The sequence below is a fragment of the Protopterus annectens genome, chromosome 13.part0 (genome assembly GCF_019279795.1).
Source record: "Protopterus annectens isolate FY-2018-M chromosome 13.part0, PAN1.0, whole genome shotgun sequence".
Classification (NCBI taxonomy): Eukaryota; Metazoa; Chordata; order Ceratodontiformes; family Protopteridae; genus Protopterus; species Protopterus annectens.
In genome coordinates, this window is record NC_056747.1 from 605,804,541 (window position 1) to 605,828,833 (window position 24,293).

The window sequence follows — 24,293 nt, forward strand, 5'->3', positions numbered from 1 at the left end:
GAGGATGGCCATCCCAGGACAACCCAAGTCCTCACCACCAAAAAAAAAACCAGTGATCAACGAGGGAAAGAAAGATCTCCCTCCATCCCCACCGAGCTGCAGCCTCCAGGAAAGATGACAGGTACGATCACAAACCCCAGCATCACGGAGGAAAAGAGGACTCCATAATGGAGAATCCTGTGTGGGCAGAACGGATCCAGGAATATAAAGGCCCAACTAAATCCAAGCAGCAAGCGCTTCCGGATTCACTCCATTCCAAGGGAACTAATCCGTACAGGGAAAAATAATCCAGAATCCGAAGAAGACTCAGAGGAAAAAACGAATCCGGGGCCAGACAAACTAGATTCAGTGACCACCTCTATGCTGGATAAGGAACATACCTCTCAACTTCTTAGTGCAAGAAAGCATTCTGTTAACATACATTTTCTGAACCATTTGAAGTCAGAAACTCAAATGTATGTTATTATTTGCTGACTTCAGTCCTCAGATCAGCCCAGTGATTTGTCAGAAAACCACACATTTTATGAGGAACAGACCAAAAATATGGGCAAAAGACTGAACATTCTGCAAAAATCTAGAGAGCTGAGAGGTATGCTGTCAAGCCCCTAGAGAGGACAAAGGCCAAAGATAGGGACAGGTCGCCAAATATCACCAGAATAACAAGATTTGTCTTAGCATGCATTTTTCTGAAGGAGATGAAGTCCGAAATTTGACTTAAATCCTCGGATCACTCAGCCAGTAGTTCAAATCATCTTGAATTCCAGAGCATAACAGAATTAGAAGTTATGTACTCACCATAACGTTCCATCTGAGTAGGTGTATTCATTTGTCTGCAACCTGTGGGTTATGGATCCGATATCGGATCCGAACCGGCATGGTTTTCCAGCTATGGATCCAAGCTCTCAGCTCCTCCCCTCACCCATAATGCCCTGCTCTACCCTCATGACCTCAGATCGAGTTTGCCAAAGCAACAATACCCTAAAAAGGGTAACATAGAATATGCAGGAAACTGATAGGCCAGGGGGATAGGAGGCGGGATGGTTGCAGACAAATGAATACACCTACTCAGATGGAACATTATGGTGAGTACATAACTTCTAAATCTGAAGTAGGATATTCATTTGTCTGCAACCTGTGGGACAGAGTCCCCAGCTACCTGAATCTTGGGCGCCATCATGGAAGGATATTCCGGAGCACCGCTGAGCCAAAGGATGCTCTACCCTAGATGCAAGATCCAACTTATAGTGGGAAATAAACGTATGAGATGAAGCCCACGTGGCTGCTGCACAAATATCATCTAGAGGAATCCTAGCCTTGAAGGCTGCCGAGGTAGATACTGACCGGGTTGAATGGGCATGAACACCCTCCGGTGCGGCCTTCCTGAAGCTTGATAAGCCAATAAAATGCACTGTGAAATCCAGCGGGACAGAGAAACTTTAGAGATTGGCTTGCCCAAATTGAATTTTGCAAAGGAAATAAACAGCTGGTCGGATTGCCTATGACCAGCTGTCCTGTTCAGATAAAATCTAAGTTGCCTGTGAACATCTAGTGAATGTAGCTTATATTCACCTTTGTTTTCATATTTAGGGAAGAAAACAGGGAGGTTAATGGATTGATTGATGTTTGCTTCAGAAGCGATTTTAGGAAGAAAGGACGGGTTGGTCCTGAGGGAGACACGGTCCGGATGAAATACCAAGTAAGGAGGTTTAGCTGATAATGCTTGAAGTTCAGAAACTCTCTTGGCTGATGTAATGGCTACCAAAAGGCTGTCTTGTAGGACAAGAATTTGAGATCCACCGTAGCCGCTGGCTCGAAGGAGGGCGGTCAAGGCCTGTAGGACCAGAGAAAGGTCCCAAGGAGGAACTGCTTGTTTTATAGGGGCCTGAGAAGAAAAGTACCTTTAAGAAAAATTTTACACAATTTGGCTGACATAAGAGGATTAGAGTCATGGCCAATGTGATAGTGAGAAATTGCCGCCAGTTGTACTTTGACTGTGGAACTGCTGGCACCATCGTTAAAGAGAGTGGTTAGAAAGTCAAGCACTAAAGGGAGAGGAACCGTGAAGGGATTCAGGCCTTGCCGCTCCGCCCACAAAGAGAAACGCTTCCACTTGCTTCGTAAACCTTTCTAGTGGATGGTTTATGAGCCGCCACCAAAATTGCCTTAACCGGTGATGAAATACCGAGTCCTTATCAAGAGTGGAACTGGAGCAGCCAAGCGGTCAGCTTCAGGTTGTCCAGATTCGGAGGAGGAATGCAGGATGGATGGGATATCAGATCCGGATGGGATCTAGAATCCAAGGAGGATTCACCGAGTGAGACCTTAGGAAGGGGAACCAGATCTGTCGAGGCCAGAATGGAGCAATGAGAATCATTCTGCAACCCACCCGAGAGGCTTTCTGAAGAACTTGGAGCATCAGAGGCAAGGGTGGATAGGCATACAGAAGACCGGGTGGCCAAGCATGCACCAGAGCTGCCTCTTGGGGTACCTCCGGAGGAGGTATTAGAGCGAAAAACTGTCGCACTTGGTGTTTGAGGGAGAAGCAAAAAGATCGCATGAAGGGGTTCCCCACCGTGCGAATATGCGTTCCGCTACTTGACAATTGAGAGACCACTCGTAAGGGGTCAGAATGGTGCGACTGAGCTTGTCCGCTAGGATGTTGGACCGACCCGGAATGTGCGTTGCTATTAGAAAGCGACTGGTGGAGATTGCCCATTCCCAAACTCTCATGGCCTCTCGACAAAGAGGGTAAGACCTTGTTCCCCCTTGCTTGTTGATGTACCAGACAACAGACATGTTGTCCGATTGAATCACAATTGTTCCCAAGGGAAGAAAGTCCTGAAGTGCTAGCAACGCTAAGAGCACTGCTCTCATCTCTAGAACATTGATATGCAGTAAGGTCTCTGAATCGTTCCACGTGCCTTGGACGGTCCGCCCATAAAGTGCCCCCACCCGAGGCGGAGGCGTCCGTGGTCACCGTGGCGAGAGGGGAGAAGCACAAAATGGGCGGCCTTTGTGGAGATCCGGGAGTGGAGCCACCACAAGAGGGACCGCTTGCAAGCCTTGCTGATCGCTATGGGATGATGCATGGGGAGAGCAAGGTATGACCACTGTACTAAGAGCGCCACTGTAGAATGCGATATTGAGCCTGGCAAGAGGAAGAAGTGCTATAGCCGATGCCATGGACCCTAGAGCCCTCAGGACCAACTCCGCTGGAACAGAACTTGAATGGAGAATGGCCCGCACCTGGAGCTGCAGATTTAGAACTCTGTCCGCAGTGAGGAAGGCTCGTAAACTCCTTGTGTCTAGCCTGGCCCCTATAAAATCTAAGAGCTGTGTGGGCCAGGTTGGATTTCTTTGTATTTATTGTGATGCCCAGAAAGGAGCAAGATGGAGAAAGGAGTCTCGCCAATAGAAGTAGATGCCTTGTTGGGCGGTAAGAAGCCAGTCGTCCAGGTAGGGAAAGACCTGCACCCCTGAAGCCTCAGGTGGGCCGCTACCACTGCTAATACTTTGGTGAACACCCTGGGGCTGTGGTGAGACCAAAGGGAAGGACCCGAACTGGTAGTGACTGGCTCCCAGCCGAAGCGGAGAAACCTCCTGGAGCCTGTCCATCAGGATGTGGTAGTACGCGTCCTTGAGGTCTATCGAGCACATCCAGTGATTTTCTCCCAGAAGGGGAGAATAGATTGCAGAGTGACCATTCGAATTTTTCTTTGGGGACTGCCAGATTCAAGAGAGAGAGGTCTAGGATTGGTCTTAGTTCCCCGTCTTTTGGCACTAAAAGAATCTGGAGTAGAACCCTGATCCGATCTGGTCTGGGGAACGGGCTGGATGGCTCTTTTCTTTAGCAGATGGCCAATTTCTGCCAAAGCGCCTCCCGCTGACCGGGTGGGACGTCTGGGAGGGACCTCAACTTTGGAAGGGGAAGGAAAGGAATGCGATATCCCTGGATATGATTTGGAGAACCCAGCGGTCCGATGTTATGGACTCCCATGCCGCTAGGTGCCCGGGAACGCCCCGACTGCCTCCAGAGTAGAGCAGTCGGGCAACCTCAGGGTTGCTGCGCGGGCCGCTCAGAGAAAGGTTCCCTGGACCCGAAGTTTCTGGGAGCCCTTCTGCCTCTAGGGCGGCGTCCTCCCTGTCCTCCTCTGCCACGGAAGGACTGGTTGTCCGGAGCAGGCTGGGACTGCTGCGACTTCGAACCACATCTTCTTCTGACCCTTTTGGTTCCTAGAATAGGGCCTCTGGGGTGCAGAGAAGCGGATTCGACGGCAGACAGCGTCTTCCGTCCTTTCGCTCTGGGTCAACGCCTCATGAACGGTCTTGCCAAACAGAGCAGAACCATCAAAGGGGGTGTTCGCAAACGACGCTTTGAAGGGCTCAGAAAAATCGCAGTGACGGAGCCAGGCCTGACGTCTAGTGACCAGTCCTGTCCCCGCAGCTCTAGCGGCGCCTCCGCTGCATGGGAGAGTAGCCGCATAGAAGTATTTGTAACTGACCTAAGAGTGGCCATACGGGTGGAGTGCAGAACTCTGTCCTCCTCCGAAATGGACTCGGGGGGGATGCAGCGTATTCCTTAATAAGATCTCGCTGCATCCGAATAATATGTGCCAAATAGTTCAGCACCCTTACCGAGAAGGTCGCCGAACTGAACATCCGCTTCCCCAAGCGGTCCATCATCCGAGACTCCTTGCTCGGTGGGTGGACTGAGGGACTCTCCTGAGCCAGTTCCCTCTTTGTGGCCGCCGCCGTCAACATGGCATCTACCGGAGGCCCCTTACTCCAATGGGTCTGGTCGGATGGCGGACTAAGGATCCTATCCGGTCTTTTGGGAATTGGCTCCACGGTGTCCGGTTCCTTCCACGCCCTGGTGGTAATAAGGTCCACCAGGGGGTCGGCAGGGGACACCCAAGAGGTAGACGGGCCCGCTTCAAATGCCTCCAAGAACACGGACTCGTCCGAGGAAGACTTGGGGGCAGACCACCCCCCCCTTATACGGAGCATTTCCATGATGTCTCCAAAGGAGACATCCTCGGGGTGACCGTGGGGAGCCTTCCCTTCCTCCAAGTCCGTGTCTTCTGTGAGAGACTCGGGAGTCAATGTGCCTCCTTTGCGTATGCTTGCAGGGACCTCCTCTGGGGGCTGTCAGAGGAGTCCTCGCAGCAGCAATTTGCTCCATAGGAGCAACTTGGGGCACAGAAACGGGCTGTCCCAGGGGCCGGATGGTGGAAGCCTGGCCCAGTGCAGAGGGAGCGGACGGAGCCGGAACAAGTGCCGGGGTCCGGAGACCCTCAACAGAGCCCTCTCCACTACATCAAAAGCCGGGGAGCCGACCTCGACCAAAGGATCCGACACGGCTCCCCTCGGATCCGAGAGTGGACCGGAGCCGGCGCCAAGCACTCGGATCCGGCGGACAGTACGCTCCGACACAGACGGCGCCGAAGGAGCACTGATCCCCGGATCCGGCTCGGATCCAGGCTCCGAGGTCGGGTCCGACGCACTCGAGGGCAGGGTCGGATCCGGTACCAAGTACTATCGGCGCCGACCCACCCCGCCCGGCTGCTCGGCTCCAGCTGCTCCGAACCCGGATAGCGGGTCGGAGAAGGAGCAATAGGCTTAAAAGGGTGTTGAGCTCCCGAGGGGGAGGCAAGAGCACTCCCATCTGCATCTGGGCCTGGATGAACCTTCTCATCATCCGGTCCAGATCAGCATCAGAAAGGCTATGTAGATCTCGACGAGGCTACCGAGGTAGGCCTGGAGTGCCCCTCGATAGCCTCGACGGAGATCGGGTCTCCTCCTCCTCAGGACCCGTGAAAAGCACACAGGGACCGGAGCCGAAGGAGGAGACCAACCGAACGGAGCCGGGAGAAGCCAGCTTGGCTGGCGGGCCAAACAGAGGTCTCGGCCCGCCGCTTGTGGTGCTTCTCCTCCGTCCTTTAGTAGCATCCCTCTCCTCTCCAGAAGCGGGAGGTTGAGTCCCAGGAGCAGGAGGGGTGCCACAGGGGAACAACTGTAGCCACAGTAGTCCCGAAGGAGCGGAGGCCGGAGCCGAGTCTGGCGGTAAAAGACCCGCCAAGACAAGCTTGGACCTCCGCTCCCTCAGTGCCCTGGGGTTGAACCCTGCACATATGGAACAGCCAGATGTGAGGTGTTCAACCCCGAGACACTTAACACACCGAGTGTGGCCATCAGCCGGTGAGAGCTTATGGCCACACTCGGAGCATTTGGAAAAGATAGATTTAGGCTGATCAGCCATAATCTACAAAGCTACTAAAAGTAACTTAAAAGAAAAAGACACACAGGCCCACACACACACTCTACGCAACAGCGAGGGGAGGGAAAAAATTACTTAATTTAACTCAAAATAAAACTATTAAGGAGGGAAACCTAAACTTTCACACAGAATTACACAAAAAACTTAAAACTTTCTGTTTTAACAGGTAATAAATCACCACTTAGCTGAGAGCAAAGAACCCAAATCCAGTCACCAGCGCGGCAAACGAGATCTGAGGTCATGAGGGTAGAGCAGGGCATTATGGGTGAGGGGAGGAGCTGAGAGCTTGGATCCATAGCTGGAAAACCATGCCGGATCGGATCCATAACCCACAGGTTGCAGACAAATGAATATCCTACTTCAGATTTATTCTTGCAAGGTAGTGAGGATAAACATCAAGAACAAAGACTTGATTGTTAACTGGCTAATTTTCTCCAAATGATTTGCCAGAAAATCACACATTCTGAGGAACCGACCAAAAAATATAATGCAACAATTTAGATATTGTGAAGATCTAGACAGTTTAGAAGTATGGTAAAAAATAGGGCTTGAAGCAATAAACAATTAAGCTGTTGGATCCAAAGAAAGCCACACTAGTCTAGTACTTCTGGATCCAAAGGTGTTGGATCAGAGAAACGCCCAGTTCTCCGTGGGTTCTTGAAATCTGACAAATCCTAGTCTTAGGATCCAAAGAAGAAGAATGATCTAACCAATCAGATCTGAGGGGGAGAAAAATTAGGATCCAAAGCAATCTCCAGATACCTCTGATCCAAGAAAACTGTCTATTACCTTGTGTCTCACAGAAAAGCTTCAGTCAGTTGGATCCAAAGGCTTAGGATCCGATGACTTTCAGCAGACAAGTGAAAAACATCACGTGACTGAACCTGGTAGATCTGAGGATGACTGGGGATCTGAATGAGGCCCTAGGAACTTTGGATCCGAGGAACTGGATCCAACATCCTTTTTTTGCTCCTCCATTTCTTTCTTTTTAAAGGGGAGTGAGCCCCGAAAGAAACCAGAAAAAGGCCTTAAAAGGGCATCATGAAAGCTGCCTCAAACTCCTCTACACAACAGCAAAACAATCTATATTCCAGTCGATCAGTGACTAGGCAGGTCCATTTGTAGTGATTCAGAACCACAGAAGCCATCAGTAATCCATGACACAACTCGTAATCTCTGATATCAAGAAAACTTACCAACCAAAAAAGTCGATGTAAAAATCAAAACAATTCAAAAACAATTCTGGACATCAGCAAACAATGAACTCCATGCTGAAAACACCACCATACTCTCTCTACTGCAAACAACGAAGAGCGCACTGACAACCAGCCAAACCCTTAACACAAACAGCACTGTCTTCACAAAAAGGGCAGCTGACCATCCACCATCTCTGTTGCTATAGAACTCAAAGGAAAAGCAACAGGTTTTGCACTACCATGTGTCCTCTGAAGAACAGTAAGTCAGACAACAAAAGCCTGCCATTATCTTCTGACCTGAGTCCCTAAAGATTTGCCACTGAACCGCAAACCCATGGCAATGGACCAACCACAAGACAAGCAGGTCATTCTACGAAAAACTGGACAGCAGAAATCCAAAGTCCTTGCCCCCCACAACTGCAAAAAGTACAGTTGTGTACACTTACCATAAATGTAGATGTTCGAGTATATTCACTGTTGCAATCATCACATTTGGGTTATCTGTTTGCAGTAGCCCTCAGTCGGCCTGATTATCAAAGTCTTGGGTCCTGCGTCGGTTGCTATCTCATCTTCCATGACGTCAGGTAGTCAGGGGTATAAAGCATGCAGCCAACGCCATTACATCAGTTTTTCTTGCCCCAGATGTCAGGTGCCCCCCCCCCCCAATGGGAAGCAATTAAACACACACACACACACACACACACACATATATATATATATATATATATATATATACACACACATACATACATACATACAAGGTTATACCTCCAACAAAAAAGCAAATACACCAAAAAGCTTTTAAGCATAGTAAAGGAGTGTACAGGTATAGCCAAAAGATGTCAGGAGGCTGGAGGTAGAGTAACCAGGACTGTAACAGTGAATACAGTCGAACATCTACATTTATGTTAAGTGTGCACAACTGTAGTGTGTTCTTCGTGTTTCACTGCTGCAGTCATCACATTTGGGTAGATTCATAAAGCTAAGGATGGGAGGAGGAATTTAGATAGCATTAGGACCAGCTATAAGGCCCTGCAAGACTGCAGTGGCAAAGCCAGCTCTGGATTTAGAGAAAATTGGCAAATGGTAATGATTGGTGAAGGTATGTACAGAACTCCAGGTAGCAGCTTCTAGGATGTCTCTGGTAGGGACACCTCTGAGAAAGGCTGTATAGGTAGATGCAGCCCTGGTTGAATGGGGTCTAATCCCCTGTGGGATAGGTTTTTCATGGTGCTTATAGCAGAAATGAATGCAATGGCCTATCCATTTAGAAATGGTTTGCTTTGAAATAGCCTTCCCCTCTGCCCCTGCAGCAAATGCCACCAGCAATTGTTCAGATTTTCATTGAGGTTTAGTCCTGTCCAATTAAAATCTAAGTTGTCTGTGCACATCTAAGGAGTGCAGTATACATTCCCCTTTGTGCTGTGGATTAGAAAAGAAGGTTGGCAATTGAATGGATTGATTAAGAGCCACACTGGATACCACCTTGGGCATGAAGGAAGGATTGGTCCTGAGGGACACCCTGTCCGCATGAAAGATGATGAAAGGCTCCACTGCCATAAGGGCCTGTAATTCAGATACCCTTCTTGCTGAAGTGATTGCTAAAAGGACAGCTGTTTTCCAAGAAAGGAATTTTAACTCCGCACTTGCAGCTGGCTCGAAAGGAGGCAGTGAGCTTTTCCAATACAAAGTTAAGGTCCCAGGCTGGAGTTGAGGCTCTTCTGCGTGGTCTTAAGTCTTTGGCCCCTCTAAGAAACTGCTTAAGCAGTGGGTGAGAAAAGAGGGGTGGTTCTGTGTTGTAATGAGTTGAGGCGTGAATTTTGATGGATAAAAAGGAAAGGCCCTTGTAAAGCATCTCAGCTAAGTATTGAAGAATCTGAGGTAAACTGGGCACTGCTGTGGCCATCCCTTGAGTTTGGTTCCAGGCACAGAATCTTTTCCATTTTTCAGCATAAGATTTTCTAGTACTAGGCCTCCTTGCCTCCAAAATGACATCCAACACTTGTTTACTGAGGGATGGTAACAGAGATATTAGGTAATTAGCCAGGCTGCCAGGTTCAGGGCTTGGAGCTAGGGTGCAGAATCAGGCTCTCCTGCTATGACAGCAGGGTAGGGGTCTGAGGCAGGTGCCATGGGGCTAGCTATGACACACTGCGCAAGAGGGGGTACCAGTGTTGGCGTGGCCAGTCTGGTGCAATCATTATCATCTTTGGTTTGTCCTGTTTGATCTTTAGTAGTACTTTGGAGAGGAGACGCAGAGGACGAAAGGCATAAACTGACAGATTTTTACAGCTGAAGAACAGAGCATCCACTTTCCAAGCTTGTTTGTGGGGAGTCCTTGTGCAGAATTTGTCCAATTGGTAGTTCTGGGGGGAGGCAAACAGGTCTATACCTGGGCTCCCCCATTTGTTTATCAACATGTTGAAAGTCTTTGGTTCCAGTTTCCACTCGTGGGTGAATGAGACTTCTGCTTAGCTCATCTGCCAGTGTATTTAGTTTTCCTGGCAGGAATTGAGCTTGTAGATGCACTTGGTAGCTCAAGGCTGTGTTCCACAGAGCCATAGCTAGTCTGCAGAGGGGTTAGGAATTGGTACCCCCTGCTTGTTTATGTACCACATAACAGTGGTGTTGTCTGTCTTTACCATTAATTGTCCTAGAAGAATGTGGACTTGAAGGCTGTCAGAGCATTCTGTACAGCTAACATTTCTTTTTGATTGATATGCAGGTGCATTTGACTTGGATTCCATTTGCCCTGAATGCACTTCCCTGCCAGGTGAGCCCCCCCATGCATAGTCTGATGCGTCTGTTAGGGTTTGGGCGGCAGGGGGTACAGTGAATAGTAGTCCCTGCCCACCAAAGGAATTCTAACCATAGGCAAGGTATAATACGAATCATTGCTTCTAAATCCTGAGAATGCTGACACCATAGGCTTTTTAGATACCACTGTAGTTTCCTCATATGCAGTCTTGCATATGGAATTAGTAGAATGCACGAGGCCATGAACCCCAAGGCTTGCAGTATTTGCCTTGCAGATAGCAGGGTTTTTGTAGCCACTAGTTTGAAGTAAGTTGTCAAATTAATTTGTTTCTCTGGCGTGAGGAAAGCCATCTGGGAAGTTGTGTTCAAGCTTGCTCCCTGGGATATAATTTGTTGACAGGGTACCAGCTGTGATTTCTTTTCGTTTATGGTATACCCCAGACAAGTTAGCACCTTTTGTACAAATGTGAGATGATTCAAAAGTATGTCCTGACTTTCTGCCTGAATTAGACAACTGTCCAGGTATGGGTATATTTGAATATTTCTTTGCCTGCAAAATGCAATGACTGGAGCTAGGCACTTTGTGAACACCCTGGGAGCATTAGATAAGCCAAAGGGCAGTGCAGAGAACTTATAGTGCATGCAGCCTGCTCTGAAGTGTAGGTATCTTCTGCAAGATTCCCTGATTGGGATGTGCAGGTAGGCTTCCTTTAAATCCAGTGTTGCCAACCAGGCATCTTTGCCTAACAAGGGAAGCAACTGGTGAAGAGTTAGCATCTTGAATTTTAGAATCACCAAAAAGGTGTTTAGGATTGAAAGGTCCAGGATAGGACGCCATAAGTTGTCTTTTCTAGGTACCAGGAAAAGTCTTGAGTAGAAACCTTGTCCCTTTTCCTCTTCTGGTACAGTATGAATAGCCTGTAATCTTAAGAGACAGAGTACTTGCTTTTGAGCCTCTGCCCACTGATTTGGGAGAAGATCTGGCCAACTGTTTGGGGTTGGTAATGTGTGGAAGTGAAATCTGTATCCTTGGGAAACTATGTTTAAAACCTATTTGTCCTGGGTAATGAGTTCCCAGTTTTTTGCTTGCAGAGCAATCTTTCCCCCTAAAGGAGCAGTTGAGAAATGCTTGGAAGTTTAAAGTTAAGTCATTGAGACAGCTTACCATAGGGGGGAGTCTTACTACTCCCTGATTTGGAAGTGGGAGCCCTCCACTGCTTATTCCTGTGTGTACCCTGGGACTTAAGCCTGGTTGTTCTGCTGGTTCTGGGTTTGAACTGAGCAGGCCTGGAACAGGCAGGAAAGGACCAATTTTTTGAAATCTAATGCCTACTAAATCTTGGAGGCTGCACTTGTAAGAAATCTTTAACAGTTTGTATAGATTTAACTTTTTCCTCCATTTTTTAAGAACTTCTTCTGCTTTGTTGCCAAACAGGCGGTCCTGATTTAAGGGAGCATCCAGCAATTTAGTTTTAACATGATCTGGCAAAAATTGCTCCTTAAGCCAAGCATGCCATCTAAGTAAAGACCCGGTGACAGCAGCCCTGCAAGATGCCTCTAGTGAATTAAAACAACATTGCAAAGTATGTTTTCCAACCTGTTCAGCAGAATGCAGTAAATCATGTAAATCCTTACTTTGAGCACAATCAGGAATCAACATTATTTTCTGTTTAAGCAATCCAATAATATGCTGCTGATACTTTAACATATGAAACTGGCAATTTAAGGCCCTGATGGCCAAGGTTGCATAGATGTATACCTTCTTACCCCATCTATCCAGGGCCCTGGAATCTCTATCAGAGGGGGTAGGATTTTTGGCAGTAGTAGCCTTAATGCCCTTGGGTCCCTGTGAAATGGTCTCAGGATCTGCAGTAGGATTTTTAAAAAGGAACTAGTGAGAATCAGGAACCCTGTAATATCTATCAGGTTTTCTGGGAACAGGAGGTAAAGAGTCAGGGGCCAAGCTAGATTCCGAAAAGGCATCGTCAGCAATGTCCAGCACAGTAGGGATAGCTAAAGGCCTGTGTTGGGGCAAGAGTAAGAAATCTCTAAGATTCTTTTTAGAATCAGAGTAATCCTGACTTTCCCAGTGGAAATGCTCCCTAAGGGTATGTAAGGTTGTTTTTCTTTCGGCTTTTCCCGGTTAGGGGTCACCACAGCGGAACTCCGGTCCGCTAATGATTGGCAGTCAATTTTTATGGTGCCTAGGTGCCAGCCTGATGCCCAACCTTCAATGAAGGCACGCCCATTCACGCATGTCTTTCGAATGCCACTCGACTGCGGGGAGGACATGCAGACTCCACACAGAAGGCGCTCCAGCCGAGAATCGAACAGGAGAACCTCTTGCTGTGAGGCGACAACGCTACCGTTGCATCACCGCGGCTTCTAGATCAAATAAGAAAATGAATGGAAACAAAATAAAAGATGATTCTGAACTAAATATTCAACCTCTCTGTCAAATAAATTTCACTTACAATAGAAAAAAAAAAGAAAAATCATTAGAACATATAATTAGTTATATGAGAGTTTGAAGAAAGCTCAAACTTAAAATGCAATTGTAACAAAACAAGTACATTATTACTTAATAAAAAATAAAAAAAAAATCATACACAAAATATTTGGACTTCAAATGGAGCAACACTCAAATTAAATATCCTGATATAACATTCATGTCTAATAGTAAATAAATGATACAAATGAATTTACAATAAATTATCAATAAAGTTATAAGTTTAATTACAAGTTGGAATAAAATTTTCTTTACTATGGAAGAACACTTAAATGTTAATTAAGATGGTAATTCTTCCTAAAATAGTATTTGTTACACAATCATTAGTACTGTCTCTATAAAAAACAATATTCAACTTAAATTTCTTTGTCATTCCAATAAACCAAGAGTTTATTTTAAATGGCACACAAAAGGTTGGGACAATGATGGAACAGGATCTCCTGATAGTCAGCTGTATGCCACTTCAACAACTGTAAAAGTTATTGCATTATGGTACATCAAGAAATATTATCTAAAAATAATAAACATATCACAACTTGTCATATGCAAATATTTCTAGCAGTTTTATCTGGCTATTAAAATATTACTTTGTAAATGGAAATCATTCTTCTAATCAAATTCCCTTTGTAAATAATCTTTTCTTTCCAGAAGCTCACATATTCCATTTATTGTATTAAAGACTTATTTTTTTCTATATTATCAGTAGCCTATACAAATGAATGCTTAAAAACTGACAATTTCACTAAAATGACAGAACTGAATAAACAAAATATTGAAAATTTAACGTCGAGATACAATCGTGATTCTAAAAATTGGTTAATATTACAAATATGTAGAGATTCTATCAACAAAAAATAAATACTTCATTTAGATAAGAAATTATCCCCCAAAATATTGGAATTCCTTATAAATATTAACAATAATGCAATGAAAGCTGTCACATTTGTCACAAATTTATACAATTCTTAAGTTAGAGAGATCTGTCATACTTAGATCATACCTACTGGAATTATTCCACAAAAATTAATAACAGAGACTTTACAAAAGAAAATAAGAAAATAGTATTAAAGTCAACTGAGTAAACTACATGCTCTTTATATTGGAAAATTTTCATTTGGAAATTCTTACACAGAGCTTTTGTTACACCTAATATAATTACACTTATGTATAAATTAAATATCATTAAAAGCTGGAGATGTGATTCTGCAACAACAGTGGATTGAATGCATATGTTATTTGAATGCGAGGCCATCTCTCCTTTTTGGAAAGAAATTAATAACTTTATTCAAGCTCTATGATCATACAAGTCAGTGCTTTTATTTAATGCTCCGATTCCTGAGATAATTCAAAAACGTCAAGTGTCTCTTCTATGGTCTATTCTAGCAATAGCTAGGAAAATAACTAAGAAATGGAAAAGTAAAGCTATCCCCTCTTGTGTTGAATTTATTAGTATGGCAAAAATTGTTTGCAGTAGTGAACTGCATACAATAAAGATGAGAACTTCTAATATCACACATTCATGTAAGTCTTGGCCTAAACTTATTGATTTGCTTAACATGGATGTATTACTCAGCTGTGGGCATATGTAAATATTTATTTGTTTTATAATAATTTTGTTCATTATGAAAAAAAAAGTTTTACAAAAAAAAGACACTATTATACCCACCCTGTCTGTGGCTTTAGACTCCTTGTCTGGCAGTAAAGTGTCAGTGTTTTCTGACTGCGACCTGTACCAGACCAAAAAGGGCTAGCAAGAATCAGCACAAAAATGCCTAGTCAGGTCTTCACTCTATTTAGCAACAGGCACAAGCAGAGGCCAGATCTTTACAGGCTGCATATATGAAAACCTTGATAAGTGATTCTATGGAAGGGTGAGCTGAGGCACGTCTTCCTTCTTCACCATACAGTCACTTATGCATTTCTAGCGGGAAAGAACGGAGACCACAGGCCACTCCACAGATTTCATTAGCCACAAGTTTCTTCTAAAGGATGGGTCAGCAAATAAGGTGTACACTGGTGTACCAAAAGAACACACACGAAGGACTGGGTGGAATCTTGTCACCCAATGTCGGCAATTACTGATGGACACACAACAGTCTAGGGCAGAAGAGTCCTTGGACTTGAATGCAGCCACACAGCTGTGGCCAGGTGAATGAAGAGGCTTGTCCTTTGGTAGAGGATGGTCTTGAATACGCACTGACTGACTGACTGACAAGGGGAAGGGAAGAATTACACTGCAGGATTTATCCCCAAGGTAAAAGCAAAGAATACATATTTGAGCCACCTGTTGTCTAGTGAAATGAAGAATGCGTGTGACCTCGAGGCACTGCTACTCTAGGATCAGGCTGAAATACATGGAGACTGTGAGGGGTGCTATTTTTGAAAAACATCTTACCACTGGTACAAGTCCAGAAAGGTGAGGCAAAGGTCTACTCTCCATTTTTTTAGCTTTTTGGTGGAGCTCCGACAAAGACCTGGGGCTGAATGCAGGCTTTTCTCCTACCAATCCCCATGCTGGGCATTTTTAGCTGCCACCATCCTAGTAGAAAGGCTGGCCAGATGTTCTGCTCTCTGATGTCTGTTCCTGCCCAGACTGAACTGCTGATATTTATGAGAATGCCTCATGGCTTCACTTCATGCTCATTTCCCAAGCAGTAGAGACAACTGCCTTGTTATCTGGTGGCCATATGAACACTTTGTTGCTACAGGTATTAAATATGGGAACTTTTCCAGGATGTAAATTAGGATTGAGAACCAAACTGTTACAGGTATTAAATATGGGAACTTTTTCATGATATAAATCAGGATCGAGAACCAAACTGTGTAACCATCACAAAAGGACCAGGGTAAACTGTTAGAATCACGGGGCTAGGCACTTTTTATGGTGCTGCACATTATATCAGATTATTCATCTGGACAGGGCATGCAAACATGGGTGCTTCTACAAAGAAAATGGCAACGATAAAATCCAAAATAGCAGGATACAGATTCCCCAACACTCGAGACTCGAATACCAATAAAAACAAGAAATTTATTCAAAGAGGGAGCAAAAAACACTAAAAGCTCTTATGCAGGGTTAAGCGCTTTCATCTGTCACATCGCAGATTTCATCAGAACCAATAAGCTCCTACAGTTCATTCATTTTAAAGTCTTTTAGGCGCCAAAAAATCTCAATTTTAAAAACAATTGACTAATTGTAAACAATTATTAGAAACAATACTGGCTACATAATAATGTCTACTTACATTCTACTTATAAAATAAATTGATGTTCAAAATTCTTATATACATTCATCATTCACATTAAAAGTCTGACCATAAGAATAATGTTATCCTAACACTGTTGTCCTAAAATATAGAGTTTAAATAATGCAAGAATAAATACTGTAGATCATTCTATATCTTGTGTATACACGTTATATATATATATACATATGAAAAAAATGTATATAAAAATATAATAATATATATAAAAAATATATTAATATATATAAAAATCAATATACAAAAATGTACTGAAAATATGCAAATGTGACTTATTCATTACAAGAGCTATTTTAAAACATATACACACCTTCAAAATACTACCTGAGTGGATTACTTAGTCTATTAAATAACCTATGTTTAATTATATTAGTAAATACTAAACTTGTATATAAAATATGAACATATAAACATAGGAGAATAGGTTAACATACAAAAATATACAAAAATAGACAAGAATGTCAAAAAGGCTAGCAAATTCATATTATAGTACCACCTGTAAGAACATCTTTTTTGTTGTTCTACAGTGCTAATTCAATGCAAGAAAGGGTTTTAAGCTGATATAATCATTTATGCCGGGTGGTGTAGTTGCATCCGTACATCTACAAAGAAAATGACAAACTGGACTGAAGAAAGGATAAACCCAAACAAAGATCCACTAGGTGCAGCTGTATTTCTACTGAAAGTATCAAGCGACACTAAATACTTTAAATATGACCATCTTATGTCAAACAAAAGACAAAATTCAAATACAAACATTTCACAGTCATATGGTAAAAAGTGTTAAATATGTACCTGGATCCCTCGTGCTGTCAGGTGGTCAAACAAAGACTTCCTCATCAGCAAACTAAAAAAGTGAGACAGTACAAGTTATATTTCTCAGAATCTTGCAAAACAGAATAAAACGTTTTAACATGCACTCATCTCTCCTACTTAATTTTATCATTTGTTAACCAAGGTAATGTACTAATTTACATAGAATCAACTTTAGAAACTGGATGGGGTGAAGAAGAAAGACAGAGAGAAAGTCATTAGAAAAGTACCACTTTGTAACAGTACATGCTAGTATGCTAAAACAAACTTCCTGACTTTCCGATATTCTAACTCAGAGTTCAAGGGTTAATGCAAATATACAAGATTATAAACACATATGCAAATGTCTACACACCTGCAATGTCCTGTCTTGGTATTCCAGTACTGATGCCTTAACAGTACTCAAAATGAAGTGAGTAAAGTGGAATGGAGATGTGAAGTAAAGATTAGTTATATAGCAGAGCGAACTGGCATGACACCTGTGTGCCCTGTTCAATCACAGCCTCACCTCAGGCTTTGTCCCTACCGAATGGCGCACTGCTACAGTCATCCCTCTCCACAAAGGAGGAGTGACTGTAGACCTTGGGAACTATCGCCCCATTAGCCTGACGAGTCTGATATGCAAAGCTGTGGAAAGCATCATCATGGACCTAATAAACAAGGATATAGGGAATCTCCAAACTCTGAATTCCACACAGCTTGGTTTTGTGAAGGGTAGATCATGCACTCAACTTGCTAGACTTCTTTGAGTCAGTCAGCTGAGCTGTGGATGAAGGCAAGGTGGTTCATACAACCTACCTTGATCTGGCCAAGGCCTTTGACACCATTCCCCACTCAGGAATCATACAAAAACTCACTAAGCTAGGCATCAACCCCTATATCACTAGGTGGGTTGCAAATTGGCTCACAGATAGAACCCACAGTGTGAAAGTAGATGACTCCAAGTCAGACTGCCGACCAGTCATGAGTGAAGTCCCACTGGGTTTGGTCCTGGGTCATCTCCTGTTTGGTATCTACTTCACTGAAGTCCAGGCCAACAAGAAAGGACTTTGGCTGACAAAGTTCGCAGATGATTGCAAGTTGGGAGCCATTATTATCTCCCTAAGTGATGTTGACATCCTACAGAAAAGCCTCACTGACACCGACTGGTGTCAGAACCATGGCGTTAAGCTCAATGCCAAAAAATGTGTCATCATCCCCTTTGGGAAAAACCCGGTTCCCATGAATTACCACACTGATGGTAGTCCACTGAACACAGAAGGGGTTAAAGGAGACCTGGGAACACAGGTTGACAGCAATCTCTCTACTGACCACCACATTGCCACTGTGGTCAGAAAGTCCTTCTATGTGGCACATCTCATTACTAAGGGTTCTGCATCCAGGAAGAAAGAGGTCATTGTCTCCCACTAATTTTTATTTTATTTTATTTATTTACATTTGTTTACCGGGAAATTCCGACTGGATGCAGGTCCCTTTTCAGCGGATGCCCGGGCACATCATGTACATGATAAACAGAGATACAAAGTTGCAGCAATAGTAAACAATGTTACAGGTTGTTGGCTTTAATACAATAACAAGATATTGATTATCAACAGTATATACAGTAAATGTTGCAAGTTGATAGTTTGTCGTTTATAATACTCTTCCCTCATCAGGCCAATCATCAAGTACAATGTCCCATTTGGCATGTACCTCACTAGACACCTGCAACAACTGAGGAGGCCACAAAAGTACCTCACAAAGAGGATCATAGGCCTTAAACACTTGTCCTATATGGACAGACTCAAAAAACGCCAACTATTCTCTGTCTCATATCGCCTACTTAGAGGCAATCTCTACTTGACTTACAAAGCCATGTCTGACCCAGCTCTGTTAGAAGTGCTACATCCAGAAACCTCAACCTCATTACCACAATCAACAGAACGTGCTGGAGGGACAGGGTCATAGTCCACGGACTGTCCATGCTATGGAATAGACTTTCCATACATGTCAAACACAGCACCTCACTGCCCCCTCTTCAAGAGAAATCTTGATGAGTGGCTGGAAAATAGAAAAATCACCCCGGGGATCACTCCAGTGGCTCTACTCGACAGAGGCACTGGCAGCTAAGGTCAGGTGGTACAATGCCAAGGTAATCCTATGGGTTAGGCCGGCTGGCTCCAGGGTCATTAGCCTAGTACACACCTATGAACCTATAAAGCATTAGCAGAATAATTTCTGGAGAAACTTAATTTGCTGGATCCAGAACTTAGTATAATCATTAAGACTTCTTAGAGAGGATGAAAAAGCCACCTAAGTTTTAGGTCCTAAAAACTGAGAAGATATGTTTAGTCTAAGCAAGTTGATTATGGGGTCTGTACAGTACTAATGTACTACAAAAGTGTGACCTTTGCTGGCAAAAAGAGGAAACTGTTGCTAGTTTAGTAGTAGTGAAAGCATGAGATTTAGTTTTAGCAATTTAAACAATTAGAAGTCAAAAAGTCAGTGTGATCTTTGAATGATAGTTACTGGCCATTTTAGAAGATTGTGCAGTAATGTTCACAAATAACAATCCCAGTGATCATTCTCCTCTTATCTTTATCATGGTCCTTTAAAATATTTACAAAACTTTTAGTTATGGTAAGAATAATTAAGGAATCTAAACAAAACATCTTAAATGCAGTACTTCAAAAACATTTGCTCCCCAAATAATCCACAAATCACTTTGAACCTATTTATTAACAAACTCACTCTTTTCACTAACTCACAGAATGTTAAGCAGGCAATTTCACCCATTAGTAACCTCTAATTTAAAAACTCAATGAAACAAAGAGATAATGCCTGTAAACTTTGGTAGCACAATCTAGACCATGATGTACTGCATCACACTTATCTCACTCTAAGAAAGGTAGACAGAAAGGCCTCCACAACTACAAATGACACAACTTAGAAGGAAACAAAGCATTTGATGCTTCTTCCAAGCATTTATGGAAATCAGTCAAACAGCTAATGAGGTAAATCACAGCTAAAAGCCATACATATATCAACATCAACCTGAAAAAGAGTTGCTTGCCTTTTTTCAACTAAATAACAAAAAAAATTCAATCTATACTATACAAAATACAGATGGTATCCTCTTCTCAAGCTTTGCCACTCCATAATCCTTCCAAGCTTATCCACTATCCTCACAAAGTACAGTTGTATACACTTACCATAAATGTAGATGTTTGAGTGTATTAACAGTTGCAGTCAGCACACTTGGGTTACCTGCCTGCAGGTAGCCCTCAGTCGGCCCGAATACCAGAGTCTTGGGATTTCTGTGTCGGTTGCTGTCACCTCTTCCAACATCAGGTCGTCAGGGGTATAAAACATGCAGCCAATGCCATTACATCAGTTTTTTTTTGCCCCAGATGTCAGAAGCCCCCAAAATAGGAAGCTATTACTTGGTCTGGTACACCTCCAGTAAAAAGTAAATACTCCTCCCATAAAATATGGCCATAAAGAGGATAGGTAGAAAGGCTATAGAAAACCAGGAGGATGGAGGGAGGGAAACCAAGACTGCAACAGTGAATACACTTGAACATCTACATTTATGGTAAGTGTACACAACTGTACTATGTTCTTCGTGTTTCACTGCTGCAGTCACCACACTTGGTTTGATTCCCAAAGCTGAGGAAGGGTGGAGGCAGTCAAGAGGTGTTAGTGTTACGGCTGGCTAGCAGGCCTTATAAGACTGCTGTAGCAAATCCAGCTCTGGATTTAGAAAAAATAGGTAAGTGGTAATGCTTGGTGAAGGTGTGTACAGAACTCCAGGTTGCAGCTTCCAGGATGTCCCTGTTAGGGACTCCCCTGAGAAATGCTGTAGAGGTTGAAGTAGCTCTAGTGGAATGAGTTCTGATCCCCAGAGGGGCAGGTTTTCCATGGTGCTTGTAGCAGAAATGGATGCAGTGTACTATCCATTTGGAAATGGTTTGCTTTGAAATGGCCTTGCCCTCTGCCCCTGTAGCAAAGCTGACTAGCAGCTGGTCAGGTTTTCTGAAAGGCTTAGTCCTGTCAAGGTAGAACCTGAGCTGTCTGTGCACGTCCAAGGAGTGTAGGATCCTTTCCCCTTTATTCTGAAGATTAGGGAAAAAGGTTGGCAAATAGATGGATTGGTTTAGAGTCACACTGGATACCACCTTGGGCATAAAGGAAGGGTTAGTCCTGAGGGAAACCCTGTCAGCATGGAAAATAATGAAGGGCTCCACCGCCATTAGTGCCTGTAATTCAGACACTCTTCTTGCAGAAGTAATAGCCAGAAGTAAGGCTGCTTTCCAAGAGAGGAATTTGAACTTTGCTGAAGCAGCAGGTTCAAAGGGGGGGGGGGGAGTGTGAGCTTCTCTAGTACAAAGTTAAGGTCCCAGGTCAAGGTGGGAGCTCTCCTAGAGGGCCTTAAATTGTTAGCTCTTCTCAGGAACTGTTTGTTGAGAGAGTGAGAAAAGACAGGAGGCTCAGTATTATAATGAGCTGAGATAGCAGAGGCATGAATCTTAATGGATGAGAAGCATAGGCTTCTGTGGAGCAGCTCTGCTAGGTAATCAAGGATTTGAGGTAAGTTGGGCACAGCTGTGTTCTTTCCTTGAGACAGACTCCAAGAACAATATCTTTTCCACTTTTCAGCATAGGATTTCCTAGTATTAGGCCTTCTGTCCTCAAGGATGAAGTCCAGCACCTGTTTGCTGAGGGATGCTGGTGGTGCATTTAGGGAATAAGTCAGGCTGCAAGGTTTAGGGTTTGAGCTGTGGATGCAAACTCTGTCCCTCCAGCTGAGACAGCAGGGAAGGTGTGTGATGTAGGTGCCACGGTGGCACTGCTGTCAGACTGTGTAGGAGTGGATACCAGTGCTGGTGTGACCAGTCTGGTGCAATAAGGATTGCCCGTGGCCTGTCCTGTTTGATCTTGAGTAGTACTCTTGAGAGAAGGGGCAGAGAAGGAAAGGCATAAATTGAGAGGTTTTCCCATGTAAAGGATAGGACATCCACATTCCAGGCTCTGCTATGAGGGTTCCTGGTGCAAAATTTGCTCAATTGGTGGTTTTAGGGGGAGGCAAAAAGGTCCACCTCCGGTGTTCCACACCTCTGGGTTAGAAGTTTGAATGAGTTGGGGTTCAGTTTCCACTCGTGAGGGTCCAGTAGATTTCTGCTTAAGTCGTCTGCCAGTGAATTTTGCTTGCCTGGCAGGAATTGAGCTTGCAGGTGCACCTGATTGCTCAAGGGTGTGTTCCACAGAGCCATGGCTAACCTGCAGAGTGGGTAAGAATGAGTTCCTCCCTGCTTGTTTATGTACCACATAACTGTGGTGTTGTCTGTCTTTATCAGGAGCTGTCCTAGAAGGATAAGGTATTTGAAGACTGTCAGAGCATTCTGTACAGCTAGCATCTTTATTTGATTGATATGCTGGGGAATTTGTTCTGGACTCCACTTGCCTTGAATGCATTTGCCTGCCATGTGAGCCCCCCATGCATAGTCTGAAGTGTCTGTTGTCAAGGTTTGGTCAGTGAGGGGTTGAGTGAAAGGAAGTCCCTTGTTGTGGTTGAATGCTTCTGCCCACCAAAGGAACTCTACCCTTAGACAAGGTATGATAGGAATCATTGTTTCCAGGTCCTAAGAATGTTGACACCAGAGATTTTTTTAAGTACCATTGAAGTTTCCTTATATGCAGCCTTGCATACGGAATTAGCAGAATGCATGAGGCCATGAACCCTAGGGCTTGCAGTATTTTCCTTGCAGATAGCTGGGTTTTGTTGGCCATTAGTTTGAAACAGTTTGTCAAATGGACCTGCTTTTCTGGAGTGAGGAATGCCATCTGGGAAGTTGTGTTCAAGCTTGCTGCCAGGAATACAATTTGTTGGCTTGGCACCAGTTGTGATTTTTTTTCCGTTGATGGTGTATATCCCAGTGAAGTCAGAAGTCCTTTTACAGATGCCAGGTGCTGAAGTAGCAATTTCTGACTGTCCACCTGAATCAGGCAATCTTCCAAGTATGGGTAGATTTGAATATTTCTCTGCCTGCAGTATCCAATGGCTGGAGCCAGGCATTTTGTGAATACTCTGGGCGCGGTAGATAAGCCAAAGGGAAGTGCAGAGAACTGATAGTGCACAGAGCCTGCCCAGAAACGTAGATATTTCCTGCAAGACTCCGTTATGGAGATGTGCAGATAAGCTTTTTTTAAGTCTAGGGTGACTAACCAGGCATCCTTGGCTAGCATAGGAAGAAGCTGTTGCACTGTAAGCAGTTTGGATTTTGGGACCACCAGAAAGGTGTTGAGGATAGATCCAGGATAGGGCGCCAAGAGCTCTCTTTTTTGGGCACCAGGAACAGTCTGGAGTAGAAGCCCTTTCCACTTTGCTCTACTGGAACAGGTTGAATAGACCTGATATGGAAAAGGGAAAGTACTTGCTTTTGAGCCTCTGCCCACTGGTTTGGAGGAAGGCCTGGCAACCCGCATGGAGTTGGCAGTGAGTGGTAGTAGAATCTGTATCCCTGGGATACAATGTTTATAACCCATTGGTCCTGAGTAATGGATATCCAGTTTTTTGCATGAAGGGCGAGTTTTCCTCTTAGGGGCGCAAGTACTTGGGTGCATGGCTGGAAAGGATAATTGGAAAGTCATTGTGAACTTTTTCCATATGGGGGTGGCTTACCACTCCCTGGTTTTGAGGTGGAAACACTCCATTGTTTAGATCGCTGCATACCCTGAGACTGTAGTCTTGGTGGTCTGTTTCTCCTGGGTTTGGACTGAGATGGCCTGAGAGGGACTAGAAAGGACCAGTTTTTTGAAGGCCAATGCCTATTGAATCTAGGTGGCTGCACCTGTAAGAAATTCTTGATGGTTTGCATAGATTTAGCTTTTTCTTCCATCCTTTTAAGAACTTCTTCTGCTTTTGTGCCAAACAAATGCTCCTGATGGAGCATCTAGTAATTTTGCTTTGACATGATCAGGCAAGACTTGTTCCTTTAGCCATGCATGCCTTCTCAGTACAGACCCAGTGACAGCAGCCCTGGAAGATGCTTCTAAGGCATCAAACCCACACTGTAAAGTATGTTTACTAACATGGTTTGCAGAATGCATTAACTCTTGTAAATCTTTATTTTCTGCACAATCTGGAAGTAACACCATTCTTTGTTTAATTAGTTCCATAATATGTTGCTGGTACTTCAACATGTGAAACTGGCAATTCAAAGCCCTGATGGCAAGAGTTGCAGAGGTATATACCTTCTTACCCCATCGGTCTAAAGCTCTAGAATCCCTGTCTGAAGGGGAAGGGTTTTTGACTGTAGTAGCCTTAATGCCTTTAGGTCCCTGGGAAATAGTCTCTGGATCCGCAGTAGGATTCGTATACAGAAATTTGTGAGAGTCAGGTACTCTGTAATACCTGTCAGGTTTTCTAGGAGCTGGTGGTAAGGTGTCTGGCTTAAGAGTGGACTCCAAGAAGACATTATCTACAATATCCAGGACAG

General features: G+C 44.1%; 1 protein-coding gene across 1 annotated transcript in view; it reads right to left on the reverse strand.

The window, feature by feature from the left end:
• GDPD1 (glycerophosphodiester phosphodiesterase domain containing 1) overlaps nucleotides 1–24,293 on the reverse strand; it is a 1,104,740-nt gene that overhangs the window by 94,397 nt on the left and 986,050 nt on the right. The window contains exon 9 of the mRNA XM_044054272.1: nucleotides 16,798–16,849. Within this exon, the coding sequence (XP_043910207.1) occupies nucleotides 16,798–16,849 (52 nt within the window). The remainder of the gene's footprint in view (nucleotides 1–16,797; nucleotides 16,850–24,293) is intronic.